Source organism: Eschrichtius robustus, chromosome 9 (assembly GCF_028021215.1).
Source record: "Eschrichtius robustus isolate mEscRob2 chromosome 9, mEscRob2.pri, whole genome shotgun sequence".
In the NCBI taxonomy this organism is placed as follows: domain Eukaryota; kingdom Metazoa; phylum Chordata; class Mammalia; order Artiodactyla; family Eschrichtiidae; genus Eschrichtius; species Eschrichtius robustus.
In genome coordinates, this window is record NC_090832.1 from 10108506 (window position 1) to 10126584 (window position 18079).

The following is an 18079-nucleotide window of genomic DNA, read 5'->3' on the forward strand; positions in this document are numbered from 1 at the left end:
CTAACCAGGCTGGGACGGGGCTCCTGGCGCAATCTGCGACCCCCCACTGCCCCCTTGAGTCAGAGCTGAGCAGTGTTTCAAATAGACACAATATTAAAGTGCAGCGATCATCACCTTGGAGCAGGCAAATGATCCTCCCTGGTTGACAGCCTTGGAAGACACCGCCCCCGGGGTGCAGCCACAGCAGCTTCCCCGCCCGCGCGCGGGAGAGGAGAGAAATTTTGGGGCAAAGGTCGTTCTCCGGACCGGTATTCAGGTTGCACAGATGGAGGGGGCAGCGGAACCTTTCTCCTCCGCCTAGCTCTCGCTTCCACCCGGTCTCAGTTGGCGCCGGACGCAGCAGTGGAGGCTTATAAACATGGAGACAGAGGACGCTGCGAGTGGAGAGTCGTCTTCTCGGCTGGGGGCTCCGGCGTCCACTAATGACCGGCTTTTCCTGGTTAAAGGTGTGGTGTGGTGAGGTGCGGGTGTCGGGGTAACCTCACCCGGGGCCCTAGCCTGCGCTGGAGCTGGCATTCCCACGCACACCCCGCCCAGGGAGACCTTCGCTTGGGTGCCCCGAGTTTAGCCCGTGGGCTGGTCCCGCGAGCTGTTCTGTATGTGCTGCATTTCTCCCATTCCCTCTGCAGTTCCTCTTGTGTCCTCCCTTTTCTAACTCCCACTATCTCTTTTTTCTCCCCTGGAGAAACTTCACGCAGTTGTCCCCGGGAAGAGGGGAAGGGACCCTGCGCTTATTTTCTACCTTAGCATGGCCTCAGGAACCAGAGGTCGTGTGGTCACGCAGGTTTCCCAGCCGCTGGCATTTACCTTTGCCAAGAGCTGCTTAGCCATCGTTTCTCGAATTTCAAAAGTGATTTTTAAATAGTATCTGAAACTTACTTGTGTCCATCTTTTTAACGTAAGGTTTTTTTGTGTTTTTTTCCCCTCTCCCCACCCTCCATGCCCTACCCCCAAAACTCTTGACAGGTGGAATTTTCCTTGGTACTGTTGCTGCAGCGGGAATGCTGGCTGGATTTGTTACAACACTATCATTGGCTAAAAAGAAAAGTCCTGAATGGTTCAATAAGGTTTGTGACACCGAAATCCATTCATAGCATTATTGTTGTTTACAAATCAATGGCAGCTGTTTTGACTAGGAAAAGTAAAGAAAGTGTTGATGGCCTTTCACGTTACTTTAAGAAGTAACCCAATATGCACCTCATAGATTCAGGAAGTGTACAAATTAATCAACTGTCAGAAGTACTTAATTACGTGCTTTTTAAACTTTTAGCAGAACAAGACTTTGAAAGCTCATCCAGTACATTTCCTATTCACAACATGACATTAAATCTAAATCTAGGTAAATCATTCTCAGTTGTAAGAGACCCCAATATTGTATGTACCACTAAAAAAGAAAAAGAAAATGCCAATTAAATTCTTGAGACAGCACTGCAAGAGGCGTTTCTGTCTCAGAGATGTTAAAATGATGAAATACAGTGCATCTTAGTATAGATGAAAAACATAGGTCAGCTCCTTGAACCCAGAAACCATGCATGCTTGTGCAGTGCAGCAGCCCCACTCCCTAGAAAATTGCCTGGCACATAGTAGGTGCTCAGTAAATTTTGGTTGAATGACTATAACCTACGGAAGGCAGAAAATCCTTATTCCATGAACAAGATTGAGCAGTCATGCTGTCATGGACAGGTGTACTTCATTTTCCCAGTTGAGAAATTTTCTTCCCCTTGTGGTGGTTCTTCTCTTTCTGCCCTAGCCGCCTCATAAGGTTTATTTATCCATTAATTAATTGCTTCAACAAATGTTTATTTTGGATCTTTTTTTTTTAACATCTTTATTGGAGTATAATTGCTTTACAATGGTGTGTTAGTTTCTGCTTTATAACAAAGTGAATCAGTTACACATATACATATGTTCCCGTATCTCTTCCCTCTTGCGTCTCCCTCCCTCCCTCCCACCCTCCCTATCCCACCCCTCTAGGTGGTCACAAACCACCGAGCTGATCTCCCTGTGCTATGCGGCTGCTTCCCACTAGCTATCTATTTTACGTTTGGTAGTGTATATATGTCCATGCCACTCTGTCACTTTGTCACAGTTTACCCTTCCCCCTCCCCATATCCTCAAGTCCATTCTCTAGTAGGTCTGTGTCTTTATTCCCGTCTTACCCCTAGGTTCTTCATAAGCTTTTTTTTTTCTTAGATTCCATATATATGTGTTAGCATACGGTATTTGTTTTTCTCTTTCTGACTTACTTCACTCTGTATGACAGACTCTAGGTCCATCCACCTCACTACAAATATCTCAATTTCGTTTCTTTTTATGGCTGAGTAATATTCCATTGTATATATGTGCCACATCTTCTTTATTTTGGATCTTTTATGTGCAGGCACTGTGCTAGCTAGGTGCAAGAGATACAAAAATGAACAAAACATATGTACCCCTCAAAAAGCTAAGTCTGGTGTGGGAGACAGATGGTAAACAAATAATCACACAAATAACAATGTAATTACAATTTGATATTTGCTTTGGAATACAGTGTTATGTGAAAAGTCATAAACCGGTTGAATTCCTTTTTGACTTGTATTTATCTTTAATAATCTAATAATCATATTTAAGCCTTAAGAATGGCAAGAGACCACATTTAAAGTGCATTTGGATTCCCCTCTGAATACTCAGAGCTCCTGTGGAGTTTCCCAAATCACTGTTATGAACTTCATGGTCATTTTCCCCCTATGTCACAGAATATTTTCAGAGCAGAAATATATATTTTGTGGCAGAAATCAGTGAAACCTGACTGATAGTGGTGCTTTAATAGTGGAGTTTTGGTTGATTTCTAAATCCAAGTTAACATGATAACCTTTGGGTCACAGATCTTTTTTGAGAATCTGTTGAAAGCTAGCGATTCTCTCTCAGGAAAAAAAAAAAAAAGCACATATACATGTTCACAACTTTGCATTCTATTTTGTGGTTCTGAGATTTGATATCACACATGGCCTTTACGGTCTAACACTGGTTTTAAACTGTGGTCCACAGAACCCTGGGGATCCTTGAGACCCTTTGGGGGTCTGAAAAGTCAGTTATTTTCATAATACTGCTAAGATACCTGCACTAATGGTACAGAAACAATAGAGGGTAAAACTGCTGGTGCCTTGCTGTAGTCGAGGCAGTGGCCCCAAACTATACTAGCAGGCATTGTTTTCTTCCTTCCTGTGCCCCCAAGGTTAAAGCCATCATTGCATAAGAGTATCCTCGATGAAGAAGTAAAATTATTTATTTTTAATATCTTGACCCTTGAACTTAACCTCTTTAATATCCTGTGTGAAGAAATGGGAAGTACACATAAAGCACTTCTGCTTTATACCAAAGTAATATGTTTTTCTCAAGAAAAAGCAGTTGTGTGAGATACACACTGAACTAGCCACTTTTTTTCATGGCATATTATTTTCACTTGTAAGAGCAACAGACAAATTGTAGTTATTCAGAAGTGAGTATTTGGTAGACATTTTCTTGAAAATGAACAAAATGAACCTGTCTCTTCAAGCAAGCAATTGTTAGTATTTGTTGCCAGTGATAAAATTCCAGTTTTTAGGTAAAAATTAGGTTTTAGAAAACTTGTGTCTGCCATTGTGAGCTTGCCAGCTGCTCAAACACTTAAAAGGCTTTTCCTTTTTTTTTTTTTTAAAGATTTACTTATTTATTTATTTTATTTATTTTTGGCTGCTGTTGGGTCTTAGTTGTGGCACGTGGGATCTCCGTTGTGGTGCACAGGCTTCTCTCTAGTTGTGGTGTGCAGGCTCCAGGGCTCATGGGCTCTGTAGTTGTGGTGCGTGGGTTCTGTAGTTGTGGCGTGTGGGTTCCCGAGCGCGTAGGCTCTGTAGTTGTGGCACGCGGGCTCTCTAGTTGAGGCGCATGAGCTCAGTAGTTATGGCACGTGGGCTTAGTTGCCCCACGACATGTGGGATCTTAGTTCCCTGACCAGGGATCGAACCCACATCACCTGCATTATAAGGTGGATTCTTTACCACTGGACCACCAGGGAAGTCCCTAAAGGCTTTTCTAATGAGATTGGTAGGGATATGAATGATGTAATTTTTTGGTATTTAATAAATAAATGATGTCAACAGTTGAAAGATAACTGTTATCTTGGCAAATCATTATTTTCTGAATGATCATGATGCCTGGATAAAAGTTCCATTCAAAAATGCAGATTAGACTAATGGATTTTAATGTAATAAAGTACAAAAATTCATTGATACGATTTTATATTCCATATTGCAGGTAATTTTTAAGAAACTATTTGTTGAGTTTGGGTATAGTATCAAAGAAGGGAGGCTATTAAAATACTCCTCCCTTTTCCAACCACATATCTGTATGAGGAGAGATTTTATTCATATACTTCAACCAATAAACATATTGCAACAGATTGAATATAGACACATATATGAAAATTCAGCTGTCTTTATTAAACCAGACATTTAAAAGATTAACAAAAACGTAAAACATTGCCTATCTTTGCACTAAATGTTTTGTTTTGTAAGATGGTTATTTTTTTTTAAATTAATTAATTAATTAATTAATTGATTGATTTATGGCTGTGTTGGGTCTTTGTTTCTGTGCGAGGGCTTTCTCTAGTTGCGGCAAGCGGGGGCCACTCTTCATCACGGTGCGCGGGCCTCTCACTATCGTGGCCTCTCTTGTTGCGGAGCACAGGCTCCAGACGCGCGGGCTCAGTAATTGTGGCTCACGGGCCCAGTTGCCCCGCGGCATGTGGGATCTTCCCAGACCAGGGCTCGAACCCGTGTCCCCTGCATTAGCAGGCAGATTCTCAACCACTGCGCCACCAGGGAAGCCCTGTAAGATGGTTATTTTAATTCACATAATCAGAAATATTTGGGATCGAAGTATAAATGGATCCTGAGACCAGGAAGTTTGAGAACCCTTGTTTCGGAGGTTAAATATCCTTCAAATAACAGTTATTTCAAGACCCATTTAGGTAATGAACAGACCATAAGGGTGAGTCATCATCTTTCTGATATAGCTACAACTTATGAGAAATTATAAAAATAAATCTGTAAAAAATATATATTGTTTATGTTACAACAACATGGCTATTTCTGTGATGTAAAGAATATAGCAAAATGTATCAGATAAGAATGCTCTGTAGGGGAAATAGCTAGATTGAGCATTCTTTTTAAATATCAGTTTGATTTATGTCAAATTCAGCCCAGGATTAAACTGAAAAAAAAACAAAAAACAAAACTAAAAACATGAACCTTATTCTTAGGTAAGCAGTTAACTTTCTGAAAAACTGAACAATTTGTTCTTGATAGGTCCTGCACCTGTGAATAGTAGATTAATTCTTGTTAAAATAGATAGAAGATAAGGGGCACCCATGTCTTTAAGCATAAGAGGTATTATAAACACAAAATAATGGAAAATAACTTTTTTGTTTTATCTTGGATATTAAATATCATAACTGCATTGTGATTTGTTAAATTCAAACTTCCATATGCACGTGGTTTCATTTTAATTTAAATGAAAAAAATAAACAGTGTGGTAGTGAAGAAAAAGGTAGCTTTCATTTATATATATGTGACTAGCATATGTGGTTATATCTAAAGATCTTTTAAAGCAACATTATTTTTTGGCAAGTCAGTCTTTCCCTGCAACAAGTCAGTGTTCATTTTGAAAATTCTGAGCAGGCTGTGTGAAGGTCATGTGATGTATAACTCCAGCAGATAAAGCTTGTGACTAGACTTTTAAAAACTTAATAATAAGGGCAGATCAATTTTTTAACATCATTTCCGCTAAAATTCATTTTTGGAAGTATGTAGACAGTAACTGATAATAACTCACTTCCTTTCACAATCAATTTCTGAGACTGATATACAAATACAGCATGTACCTTTTTTTTGTTTTTTTAATCTGAAAGTTTGGCAAACCTAAGATTTTATTTGGAGTATTGCTGTGTTATTAAGGGTTATTTTTATACATAGTTACCTTTTTTACTTAGCAAAACAAATGTGGGTTTGTGTAGACTTTTAAAAATTTATGTATATCTGTAATACATATATAATTTCTCTTCATAGGGAAATAAGAGATTTTTAATTTAAGTTTCTAAAATAAAATTTAAGCAAAGCACTTAAACTGACCCTGGTGTAATAATATTTGGTTAATGATACTGCTTCTGGATGAAAATGCAAGCCAATTAGAAATTAGTGCATTTGTGTGAGATCTGTTGCTGAAATTATAGCAACATGAGAAAAAGGAATAAGATTAGAGAGTAGTATATTGTTTTCATCATAGAAAATGGCTAAAGAAAAATCTCTTGAAAATCTGGTCAGGACCAGGATATATCTACAAAAAGTATGTCATTAGATAAGATCTGCTAGGTCTAGGCATAGGGATACAGATAAAGTGTTTCTATATACTATGAATAACATTCACAATCACAAATGCATGCATAAAAAAACCTTTATTAAGAAATGGGTTGAGCAATATAAATAAAATTATTCTTAAAAAAAAAAGACTTGAGTAAATGGAAATATATTTCCCGATGAAAGACAGGATGTTATAAATTTGCTGTCCCTTGCCAGTTAGCTAATGTTTGATGCCATTCTAATGAAAATGCTAATAAATGGGGAGTTGGAGAACTTGACAAAACGTTTCAGGGTTTTTCTGGAAGAATTAATAGATAAAAATGGTAAAGAAATGTTTGATAAAAAGTAATGAGTATGATATACTTTCTGGATATTAAGACTTTTTAATGATTCTATAATTAAATCTGTGTGATTCTGTTATTAAAAAAACCAATTCATAGTACGAAAATAGCTTAGAAACAAACCTCTCTATCTAATTTTCTAAATAAGTTGGGAGGAGAAGGATGAATCTGTCAAGTGGTGCTGGGGCAGATGCTAAGCTACTGGGGAAGTAAACCCCCTTTAGTTGTCAGCTTCCATTAAAACTAAAGTAAATACCAGCTGAACTAAAAAGTTAGGGGTAAAAGTTTTTTTTAAACAAAAAAAAAAGCTAGAAGGAAAGAGAAATGACTGACTTGAATGAGGGAAGGTTTTTTTTTTTGTTCACTTTGTGTCTCTGTGTTACATTTTGGTAATTCCCTCAGTATTTCAAGCTTTTCTTTATTTGTTACAGTGATCTATGATCAGTGATCTTTGATGTGACTATGATAAAAAGATTACTGACTTGCCGAAGGCACCAATGATGGTTAGCTTTTTTTGTAGCAATAACGTGTTTTTTAAAATTGTCATGTACATTGTTTATTTATTTATTTTAATCTCTTCATGTCTTCTATTACTTAAATAGGTTTTTTAAATTAGTTATCTATTTTATACGTATTAGTATATATATGTCAATCCCAATTTCCCAGTTCATCCCACCACCACCCCTCCCCACTTTCCCCCCTTGGTGTCCATATGTTTGTTCTCTACATCTGTGTCTCTGTTTCTGCCTTGCAGACTGGTTCATCTGTACCATTTTTCTAGATTCCACATATATGTGTTAATATATGATATTTGTTTTTCTCTTTCTGACTTACTTCACTCTGTATGACAGTCTCTAGGTCCTTCCACGTCTCTGCAAATGACCCAATTTCGTTCCTTTTTATGGCTGAGTAATATTCCATTGTATATATGTACCACATCTTCTTTATCCATTTGTCTGTCAGTGGGCATTTAGGTTGCTTCAATGACCTGGCTATTGTAAATAGAGCTGCAGTGAACATTGGAGTGCATGTGTGTTTTTGAATTATGGTTTTCTCTGGGTATATGCCCAGTAGTGGGATTGCTGGGTCATATGGTAATTCTATTTTTAGTTTTTTAAGGAACCTCCATACTATTCTCCATAGTGGCTGTATCAATTTACATTCCCACCAACAATGCAAGAGGGTTCCCTATTCTCCATACCCACTCCAGCATTTGTTGTTTGTAGATTTTCTGATGATGCCCATTCTAACTGGTGTGAGCTGATACCTCATTGTAGTTTTGATTTGAATTTCTCTAATAATTAGCGATGTTGAGCAGCTTTTCATGTGCCTCTTGGCCATCTGTATGTCTTCTTTGGAGAAATGTCTATTTAGGTCTTCTGCCCATTTTTGGATTGGGTTGTTTGTTTTTTTAATATTGAGCTGCATGAGCTGCTTATATATTTTGGAGTTTAATCCTTTGTCCATTGATTCGTTTGCAAATATTTTCTCCCATTCTGAGGGTTGTCTTTTCGTCTTGTTTAGTTTCCTTTGCTGTGCAAAAGCTTTTAACTTTCATTAGGTCCCATTTGTTTATTTTTGTTTTTATTTCCATTACTCTAGGAGGTGGGTCAAAAAAGATCTTGCTGTGATTTATGTCAAAGAGTGTTCTTCCTATGTTTTCCTCTAAGAGTTTTATAGTGTCTGGTCTTACATTTAGGTCTTTAATCCGTTTTGAGTTTATTTTTGTGTATGGTGTTAGGGAGTTCTAATTTCATTCTTTACATGTAGCTGTCCAGTTTTCCCAGCACCACTTATTGAAGAGACTGTCTTTTCTCCATTGTATATCCTTGCCTCCTTTGTCATAGATTAGTTGACCAAAGGTGCATGGGTTTATCTCTGGGCTTTCTACCCTGTTCCATTGATCTATATTTCTGTTTTTGTGCCAGTACCATATTGTCTTGATTACTGTAGCTTTGTAGTATAGTGTGAAGTCAGGGAGCCTGATTCCTCCAGCTCTGTTTTTTTTCCCTCAAGATTGCTTTGGCTATTCAGGGTCTATTGTGTCTCCATACAAATTTTAAGATTTTTTGTTCTGGTTCTGTAAAAAAATGCCATTGGTAATTTGATAGGGATTGCATTGAATCTGTAGATTGCTTTGGGTAGTATAGTCATTTTCACAATATTGATTCTTTCAATCCAAGAACATGGTATATCTCTCCATCTGTTTGTGTCATCTTTGATTTCTTTCATCAGTGTCTTATAGTTTTCTGAGTACAGGTCTTTTACCTTCTTAGGTTTATTCCTAGGTATTTTATTCTTTTTGTTGCAGTGGTGTATGGGATTGTTTCCTTAATTTCTCTTTCTGAACTTTTGTTGTTAATGTATAGGAATGCAAGAGATTTCTGTGCATTAATTTTGTATCCTGCTACTTTAACAAATTCATTGATTAGTTCTAGTAGTTTTCTGGTGGCATCTTTAGGATTCTCTATGTATAGTATCATGTCATCTGCAAACAGTGACAGTTTTACTTCTTTCCCGATTTGCATTCCTTTTATTTCTTTTTCTTCTCTGATTGCTGTGGCTAGGACTTCCAGAACTATGTTAAATAACAGTGGTGAGAGTGGACATCCTTGTCTTGTTCCTGATCGTAGAGGAAATGCTTTCAGTTTTTCACCATTGAGAATGATGTTTGCTGTGGGCTTGTCGTATATGGCCTTTATTATGTTTAGGTAGGTTCCCTCTGTGCACACTTTCTGGAGAGTTTTTATAATAAATGGGTGTTGAATTTTGTCAAAAGCTTTTTCTGCATCTGTTGAGATGATCATATGGTTTTTATTCTTCAATTTGTTAATATGGTGTATCACATTGATTGATTTGCGTATGTTGAAGAATCCTTGCATTCCTGGGATAAACCCCACTTGATCATGGTGTATGATCCTTTTAATGTGCTGTTGGATTCTGTTTTCTAGTATTTTGTTGAGGATTTTTGCATCTATATTCATCAGTGTTATTGGTCCATAATTTTCTTTTTTGTAGTATCTTTGTCTGGTTTTGGTATCAGGGTCGTGGCCTTGTAGAATGAGTTTAGGAGTGTTCCTTCCTCTGCAATTTTTTGGAAGAGTTTGAGAAGGATGGGTGTTAGCTCTTGTCTAAATGTTTGATAGAATTCACCTGTGAAGCCATCTTGTCCTGAACTTTTGTTTGCTGGAAGATTTTTAATCACAGTTTCAATTTCATTACTTGTGATTGGTCTGCTCATATTTTCTATTTCTTCCTGGTTCAGTCTTGGAAGGTTATATCTTTCTAAGAATTTGTCCATTTCTTCCAGGTTGTCCATTTTATTGGCATAGAGTTGCTTGTAGTAGTCTGTTAGGATGCTTTGTATTTCTGTGGTGTCTGTTTGTAACTTCTCCTTTTTCATTTCTAATTTTATTGATTTGAGTCCTCTCCCTCTTTCCCTTGATGAGTCTGACTAAAGGTTTATCAGTTTTGTTTATCTTCTCAAAGAACCTGCTTTTAGTTTTATTGATCTTTGCTATTTTTTTCTTTCTATTTCATTTATTTCTGCTCTGATCTTTATGATTTCTTTCCTTCTGCTAACTTCGGGTTTTGTTTGCTCTTCTTTCTCTAGTTCCTTTAGGTGTAAGGTTAGGTTGTTTATTTGAGATGTTTCTTGTTTCTTGAGGTAGACTTGTATTGCTATAAACTTCCCTTTTAGAACTGCTTTTGCTGCATCCAATAGGCTTTGGATTATTGTGTTCTCATCGTCATTTGTCTCTAGGTATTTTTTGATTTCCTCTTTGATTTCTTCAATGATCTCTTGGTTATTTAGTAACGTGTTGTTTAGCCTCCATGTGTTAGTGTTTTTTACGTTTTTCTCCCTGTAATTGATTTGTAATCTCATAGCGTTGTGGTTGGAAAAGATGCTTGATATGATTTCAGTTTTCTTAAATTTATTGAGGCTTGATTTGTGACCCAGGATGTGATGTGTCCTGGGGAACGTTCTGGGTGCACTTGAGAAGAAAGTGTAATCTGCTGTTTTCAGATGGAATGTCCTATAAATATCAATTAAATCTATCTGGTTTACTGTGTGATTTAAAGCTTGTGTTTCCTTATTAATTTTCTGTCTGGATGATCTGTCCATTGGTGTAAGTGAGGTGTTAAAGTCCCCCACTATTATTGTGTTACTGTTGATTTTCTCTTTTATAGCTGTTAGCATTTGCCTTATGTTTGAGGTGCTCCTATGTTGGGTGCATATATATTTATAGTTGTTATATTTTCTTCCTGGATTGATCCCTTGATCATTATGTAGTGTCTTTCCTTGTCTTTTGTAACATTCTTTATTTTAAAGTCTATTTTATCTACTATGAGTATTGCTACTCCAGCTTTCTTTTGATTTCCATTTGCATGGAATATCTTTTTCCATCCCTTCACTTTCAGTCTGTATGTGTCCCTAGGTCTGAAGTGGGTCTCTTGTAGACAGCATATATATGGGTCTTGTTTTTGTATCCATTCAGCCAGCCTGTGTCTTTTGGTTGGAACATTTAATCCATTCACGTTTAAGGTAATTATCGATATGTATGTTCCTATGACCATTTTCTTAATTGTTTTGGGTTTGTTTTTGTAGGTCCTTTTCTTCTCTTGTGTTTCCCGCTTAGAGAAGTTTCTTTAGCATTTGTTGTAGAGCTGGTTTGGTGGTGCCGAATTCTCTTAGCTTTTGCTTGTCTGTAAAGCTTTTGATATCTCTGTTGAATCTGAATGAGATCCTTGCCGGGTAGAGTAATCTTGGTTGTAGGTTCTTCCCTTTCATCACTTTAAATATATCATGCCACTCCTTTCTGGCTTGTAGAGTTTCTGCTGAGAAATCAGCTGTTAACCTTATGGGAGTTCCCTTGTATCTTATTTGTCATTTTTTCCTTGTTGCTTTTAATAATTTTTCCTTTTGTCTTTAATTTTTGTCAATTTGATTACTATGTGTCTCGGTGTGTTTCTCCTTGGGTTTATCCTGCCTGGGACTCTCTGCATTTCCTAGACTTGGGTGGCTATTTCCTTTCCCAAGTTAGAGAAGTTTTCAACTATAATCGCTTCAAATATTTTCTCAGGTCCTTTCTCTCTTCTCCTTCTGGGACCCCTATAATGTGAATGTTGTTGCGTTTAATGTTGTCCCAGAGGTCTCTTAGGCTGTCTTCATTTCTTTTCATTCTTTTTTCTTTATTCTGTTCCATGGCAGTGATTGCCACCATTCTGTCTTCCAGGTCATTTATCCGTTCTGCCTCGGTTATTCTGCTATTGATTCCTTCTAGTGTACTTTTCATTTTAGTTATTGTATTGTTCATCTCTGTTTGTTTGTTCTTTAATTCTTTTAGGTCTTTGTTAAACATTTCTTGCATCTTCTTGATCTTTGCCTCCATTCTTTTTCTGAGGTCCTGGATCATCTTCACTATCATCATTCTGAATTCTTTTTCTGGAAGGTTGCCTATCTCCACTTCATTTAGTTGTTTTTCTGGTGTTTTTTTTTTTTTAATTAATTAATTAATTTATTTATGGCTGTGTTGGGTCTTCGTTTCTGTGCGAGGGCTTTCTCCAGTTGTGGCGAGCAGGGACCACTCTTCATCGCGGTGCGTAGGCTCCTCACTATCATGGCCTCTCTTGTTGCGGAGCACGGGCTCCAGATGCGCAGGCTCAGTAATTGTGGCTCATGGGCCCAGCTGCTCCGTGGCATGTGCGATCCTCCTGGACCTGGGCTCAAACCCATGTCCGCTGCATTGGGAGGCAGACTCTCAACCACTGCGCCACCAGGGAAGCCCTTTTCTGGTGTTTTATCTTGTTCCTTCATCTGATACATAATCCTCTGCCTTCTCATTTTGTCTGTTTTTCTGTGAATGTGATTTCGTTCCACAGGGTGCAAGATTGTCGTTCTTTTTGCTTCTGCTCTCTGCCCTCTGGTGGATGAGGCTATCTAAGAGGCTTGTGAAAGTTTCCTGATGGGAGGAACTGGTGGTGGGTAGAGCTGGGTGTTGCTCTGGTAGGCAGGGCTCAGTAAAACTTTAAAACTGCTGATGGGTGGGGCTGAGTTCCCTCCCTGTTGGTTGTTTGGCCTGAGGTGACCCAGCACTGGAGCCTACAGGCTCTTTGGTGGGTCTAATGGTGGACTCTGGGAGGGGTCACGCCAGTGAGTACCTCCCAGAACTTCTACTGGCAGTGTCCTTGTCCCCGTGGTGAGCCTCAACAGCCCCCCGCCTCTGCAGGAGACCCTCCAACATTAGCAGGTAGGTCTGGTTCAGTCTCCTATGGGAGACTGCTCCTTCCCCTGGGTCCCGATGTGCACGCTACTTTGTGTGTGCCCTCCAAGAGTGGAGTCTCTGTTTCCCCCAGTCCTGTAGAAGTCCTGCAGTCAGATCCCGCTAGCCTTCAAAGTCTTATTCTCTGGGAATTCCTCCTCCCATTGCCAGACCCCCAGGTTGGGAAGCCTGATGTGGGGCTCTGAACCTTCACTCCAGTGGGTGGACTTCTGTGGTATAATTGTTCTCCAGTTTGTGAGTCACCCACCCAGCGGTTATGGTATTTGATTTTATTGTGATTGCGCCCCTCCTACCATCTCATTGCAGCTTCTCCTTTGTCTTTGGATGTGGGGTATCTTTTTTGGTGAGTTCCAGTGTCTTCCTGTTGATGATTGTTCAGCAGTTAATTGTGAGTCCAGTGCTCTCACAAGAGGGAGTGAGTGCACGTCCTCTACTCCGCCATCTTGAACCAATTTCCAGATGAGGGAAATTTTAGTAAGTTTAAAAACATTAGAATGCATTTTTGACCAAAAACAAACAAACAAAAAGCAAAATAAAAGGATAAAAGCAAACCAAAATAGGGAAATATGATAGCACATATGATAGGTATAAGGGCTTCAAAGAACATTAATATAGAAAGAATATACAAATCAGAAAACTTTAAATGGACAAATAACATGAATATGCAATTCAAAAGGTGTGAACATTGGCTTATAATAACTTGGACAAATACTCGTTCTCAGTAACAATAGAAATGTAAGTTATAAATAGTCATATATAAATTTCAAAGGTTTCTTTTTGTGTGTTTTTATTTTTACTGAGACCGTCTAACGCAGGCCAACTTGAAATGGTCCTCATAAAACAGCATTGTAACTTAGTACAACCTTTTGAAAAACAGTTTGTAGTGTTTATCAGCTTATAAAATATTCATGCTTCTCCACTTAATAATTCTACTTTGAGGAATTTTCCCCAAGGACTTAAATCAGAAGTGCAAGTAAGTGTTTAGGCACAAAGAAGTTTTTAATATAAAAAACTAATATAAAAAAGTGAAACTAGTATACATTAATAACAAATGGCTAAGTAAATTATGATAAATCAGTTGCCATGTAACCAGTAAAAACATTTGAGTTTTTGACACAACGAGAGGATAAAAGTTGAAGATTAAAAACATTTTAATGGTGTTAAGTTGTTTTTAAAATGTCCACAGTCAGAAAGAGGGAGAATATGTCAAAATGTTTAACATGGTTTACTGGATAATAAAATGGAGGTTTTTTTCATTCATTCTTATGCTTTCTCATACATACCAAATTTTGCACAATGATATATAATCAGAAAAAAGTAAGATACAACTTTTGAGGAAGTTAAAGTTTTTATTGTTTCTGACTATTTTTGTTAGTTGATGTTTAATGTGTTTTAGCAGACAGGCTCACAGGGAAAAATAATAAATTCTTAATATTTCCTAAATTCTACAGTCTCCTATAAAAAATTTTTAAAGATAAATTACATTTCATATTCAGGTCAGACTATGGGAATAAGTGAATGCCCCTTGGTTACATTTCAAGTAGGCCTGTAAGTATTATCACTTCTTTCTCTACTTCCAGTAGTGTAAATATTTGAATTATCCTAAGTAATGATGTTTTTATTCTAATTTACACTATGATTTGTTTCCGCTTAAAAAGATACTTTCATTTACATTTTGTATTGTGTTGTATTTAGAATCAGAAGTGATAAATGACTGAATGGCAAATTCCACTTAGTCTGTAAAGCCAGGCTGCTGAAGTGCTCTAGCTTTTATAAGCCATGAAACCTTGAACAAGTTATTTAATCTCTCTCTACCTTAGTTGGTCTTTAGTAAAATGAGGATAATAGTACGTCTCACAGAGTAAGGTGAAGTAAAATGCTTAATGAATTACTATATGCAAAATGCTTTGAACATTGCTTGTCATATAGTAAGGGAGCAATATATATATAATTGTGTGTGTGTGTGTGTGTGTGTATATATAAAATTATTAACTGTGATATAGTATTTGGAAATACAGGATCCCTGGGAGATTGCAGTCCTGCAGTCTTATTTAAAAATTAATCTCATTTAAAAATAAGATTAATGGTCCTTTAACAGTGTAAGGAAAAATGTGACTTTGGTCCTTCTGATCAATGTAATTTAATCATTAGTATCAATAGTAAAAAGAAACATTTAGCATGTGAATGCCACTTGTGCAGTTTTATTCATGAAATAGATATGGAAAAAGAGCTCACCACATCCATAGAATATCACCATACTTTACAGAAAATTAAATTAGCTCCTTTCATGTTTGTCAGACCTTTACTGTTTTGTTTTTTCTTATTATGAGCTCCTTCTAACCTAAATTAATAGACACTAACCCTAGATATTGTCCTCCAATGAGTGTCTGACCAGTGTAGTGGAGGAGTATCTTTGTTTTTTATTTCAGAGTTTAAATCTTTAAATAAAAATACACTGTCAACTTATATTTTAAATTACTAAGTCATGGGGCTTCCCTGGTGGCGCAGTGGTTAAGAATCTGCCCGCCAGTGCAGGGAACATGGGTTCGAGCCCTGCTCCGGGAGGATCCCACATGCTGCGGAGCAACTAAGCCTGTGCACCACAGCTACTGAGCCTGCACTCTAGAGCCCATGAGCCACAACTACTGAGCCCACACGCCACATCTACTGAAGCCTGCATGCTCTAGAGCCTGTGCTCGGCAACAAGAGAAGCCCACGCACCGCAACGAAGAGTAGCCCCCGCTTGCTGCAACTAGAGAAAGCCTGCACGCAGCAGCGAAGACCCAACACAGCCAAAAATAATAAATAAATAAAAATAAATAAATTTATAAATTACTAAGTCATGGAATTGGAAGAGACTTTAGAAATTAGTACTCTATTCCTCCCAGTATCTCTTTTTACAGCGCACCCACCCCTCCCCCAACCTCAGCGCATTTCGTAATGGGGGCAGTTATTCTTTTTTTTTTTTTCCTTTGGCCTCGCCCGCAGGATCTCACTTCCATAATCGCAGGCCACAGCCATGAAAGCCTGGAATTCTAACCACTAGGCCACCAGGGAACTCCCTCAGTTATTCCTTTTTGAAGTGCTCACTGCATTCTTATTCTTCTCTAGTCAAGTTCGTTACGCTGATAGTCTGAAAGTTGTTCAATTAGTATAATTGTAGATTTTTACCTTAATATTATATCTTGAAACTTGGGAGGAGGGTTACTGTTTTTTTTCTAGTTTCTTATTAATAGTTGCCAGGAGCTGAACTTCTACTATATGTCAGGCATTCTGCGTAAATATTTAAAAGTCCTCACAATGAGTTATATCACAAGTCTTTTCTCAAACTTAGATTTAGCACACCTCTTCTGGGAAGCTTTCCTTAAAACTTCCCCTTCTTGCAAGTAGATCAGGTGTCCTCCTTCTCTGGGTACACAGTGCCCTGTATGTATATGCAGGTCTGTCGTTGCCCTTTCCATTTTGACCATAATTTACTTCTAGTTGTCTGGGTTTCCCCCCTCCCTCACCAGGTCTTAAATGTTTTGTCAGAAAGAAGTTGCTCTGTGTACCTAGCACGGATCTTGGCACGGTGCCTTGCACACTCAAATATTTGTCAGAGCAGTTGTGACTTAAGTCGTGCAGTTATTAAGTACATTAACTTGGGTTGGTCTGGCTTCCTAATATCATAGTGCTGACACAGAGAGTCATTAATTTCAAACACTTTCCAAATATTTATTCTTTCAGAATGATGATTTTTACCAGAACCTTTCCGTCTTCATTGCAGGGAAGTGTGGCCACGGCTGCCTTACCGGAGAGCGGGTCTTCCCTTGCCTTGCGAGCCCTGGGGTGGGGCTCACTTTATGCCTGGTGTGGGGTTGGTGTGATCAGCTTCGCCGTCTGGAAGGCTTTAGGAGTTCACAGTGTAAGTAACTGCAGTCCTATAATTGGGATCTGGAATGTTTATTCTACTTTGTGTGGTCTAAATCTTGCAGATTTTCAAATTTGCGTATAGTTTATTCACTATCTTGTGAAGTGATGACAGAGAATTGACTAAATTTTTACTAATAACTAGGCAGCTTCTCATTACTAGTAAATCATATAAATAATTTAAATATTTAAGGGTGGTGAAACTTCAAATATAATTAATGACTAATGATAGCAAATGTTCGTTCTGTATAAATTTGTGGGAGCTACTTGTTCAGTAAAATAATTTGGAACAACTTTCTATGCTGTTTGACATCCATATATATAAACATCGTTGTAAAATAAAGCATTTTAAAATTATTATTTAAATTATTAATGTGTTTACACATTATTGGAAAAAGATCCTAGTACCTGTGTGTGTGTAACTTATACTCCAAGCTAAAAAGCTGTACATTCAGAATATTTGGCTTCTTTTTATTTAAACTACTGGTAGGAAGTTCTGTGGACCAGGCTCTTTGTGACAGGTGAGAATTGGTGGTGGTTTAGAATGGGTGGCAGAAGTAGAGTTGATGAAAAGAGGTTCTGGATATATTTCAAAGGTAGGGGCAACAAGGACTTGTTATAAATTGAATGTGGGAGGTGAGAGAAAAAGTCAAGTCAAGGATGTCTACAGGGCTTCCCTGGTGGCACAGTGGTTGAGAATCTGCCTGCCAATGCAGGGGACACGGGTTCGAGCCCTGGTCTGGGAAGATCCCACATGCCGCGGAGCAGCTGGGCCCGTGAGCCACAATTACTGAGCCTGCGCGTCTGGAGCCTATGTCCCGCAACAAGAGAGGCCGCGATAGTGAGAGGCCCGCGCACTGCGATGAAGAGTGGCCCCTGCTTGCTGCAACTAGAGAAAGCCCTCGCACAGAAACGAAGACCCAACACAGCCATAAAATTAAAAAAAAAAAAAAAAAAAAAAAAGGATGTCTACAGGCTTTTGGTCTGAACGACTGGAAAATGGATGGGACCAGTGTGAAAGGAGCAGATATTAGGGGATCATGTCAGGGGCTCAGTCTGTGACTTATGAGTTTGAGGTAGATTTTAGATAGCCAAGTAGAGAGTCAAGTAAGCAGTTAGATATAGAAGTTTGGAATTCAAGGTGAAGATCTAAATCAGTATGTGGATAGTA

General features: G+C 38.2%; 1 protein-coding gene across 1 annotated transcript in view; it reads left to right on the plus strand.

The window, feature by feature from the left end:
- The first annotated feature begins 310 nt into the window (after positions 1–310).
- Positions 311–18079, plus strand: part of TMEM242 (transmembrane protein 242) — a 48096-nt gene continuing 30327 nt past the window's right edge. The window contains exons 1-3 of the mRNA XM_068551538.1: positions 311–446; positions 967–1067; positions 16766–16903. Coding sequence (XP_068407639.1) covers positions 359–446; positions 967–1067; positions 16766–16903 — 327 coding nt within the window. The 5' untranslated portion in view covers positions 311–358. The remainder of the gene's footprint in view (positions 447–966; positions 1068–16765; positions 16904–18079) is intronic.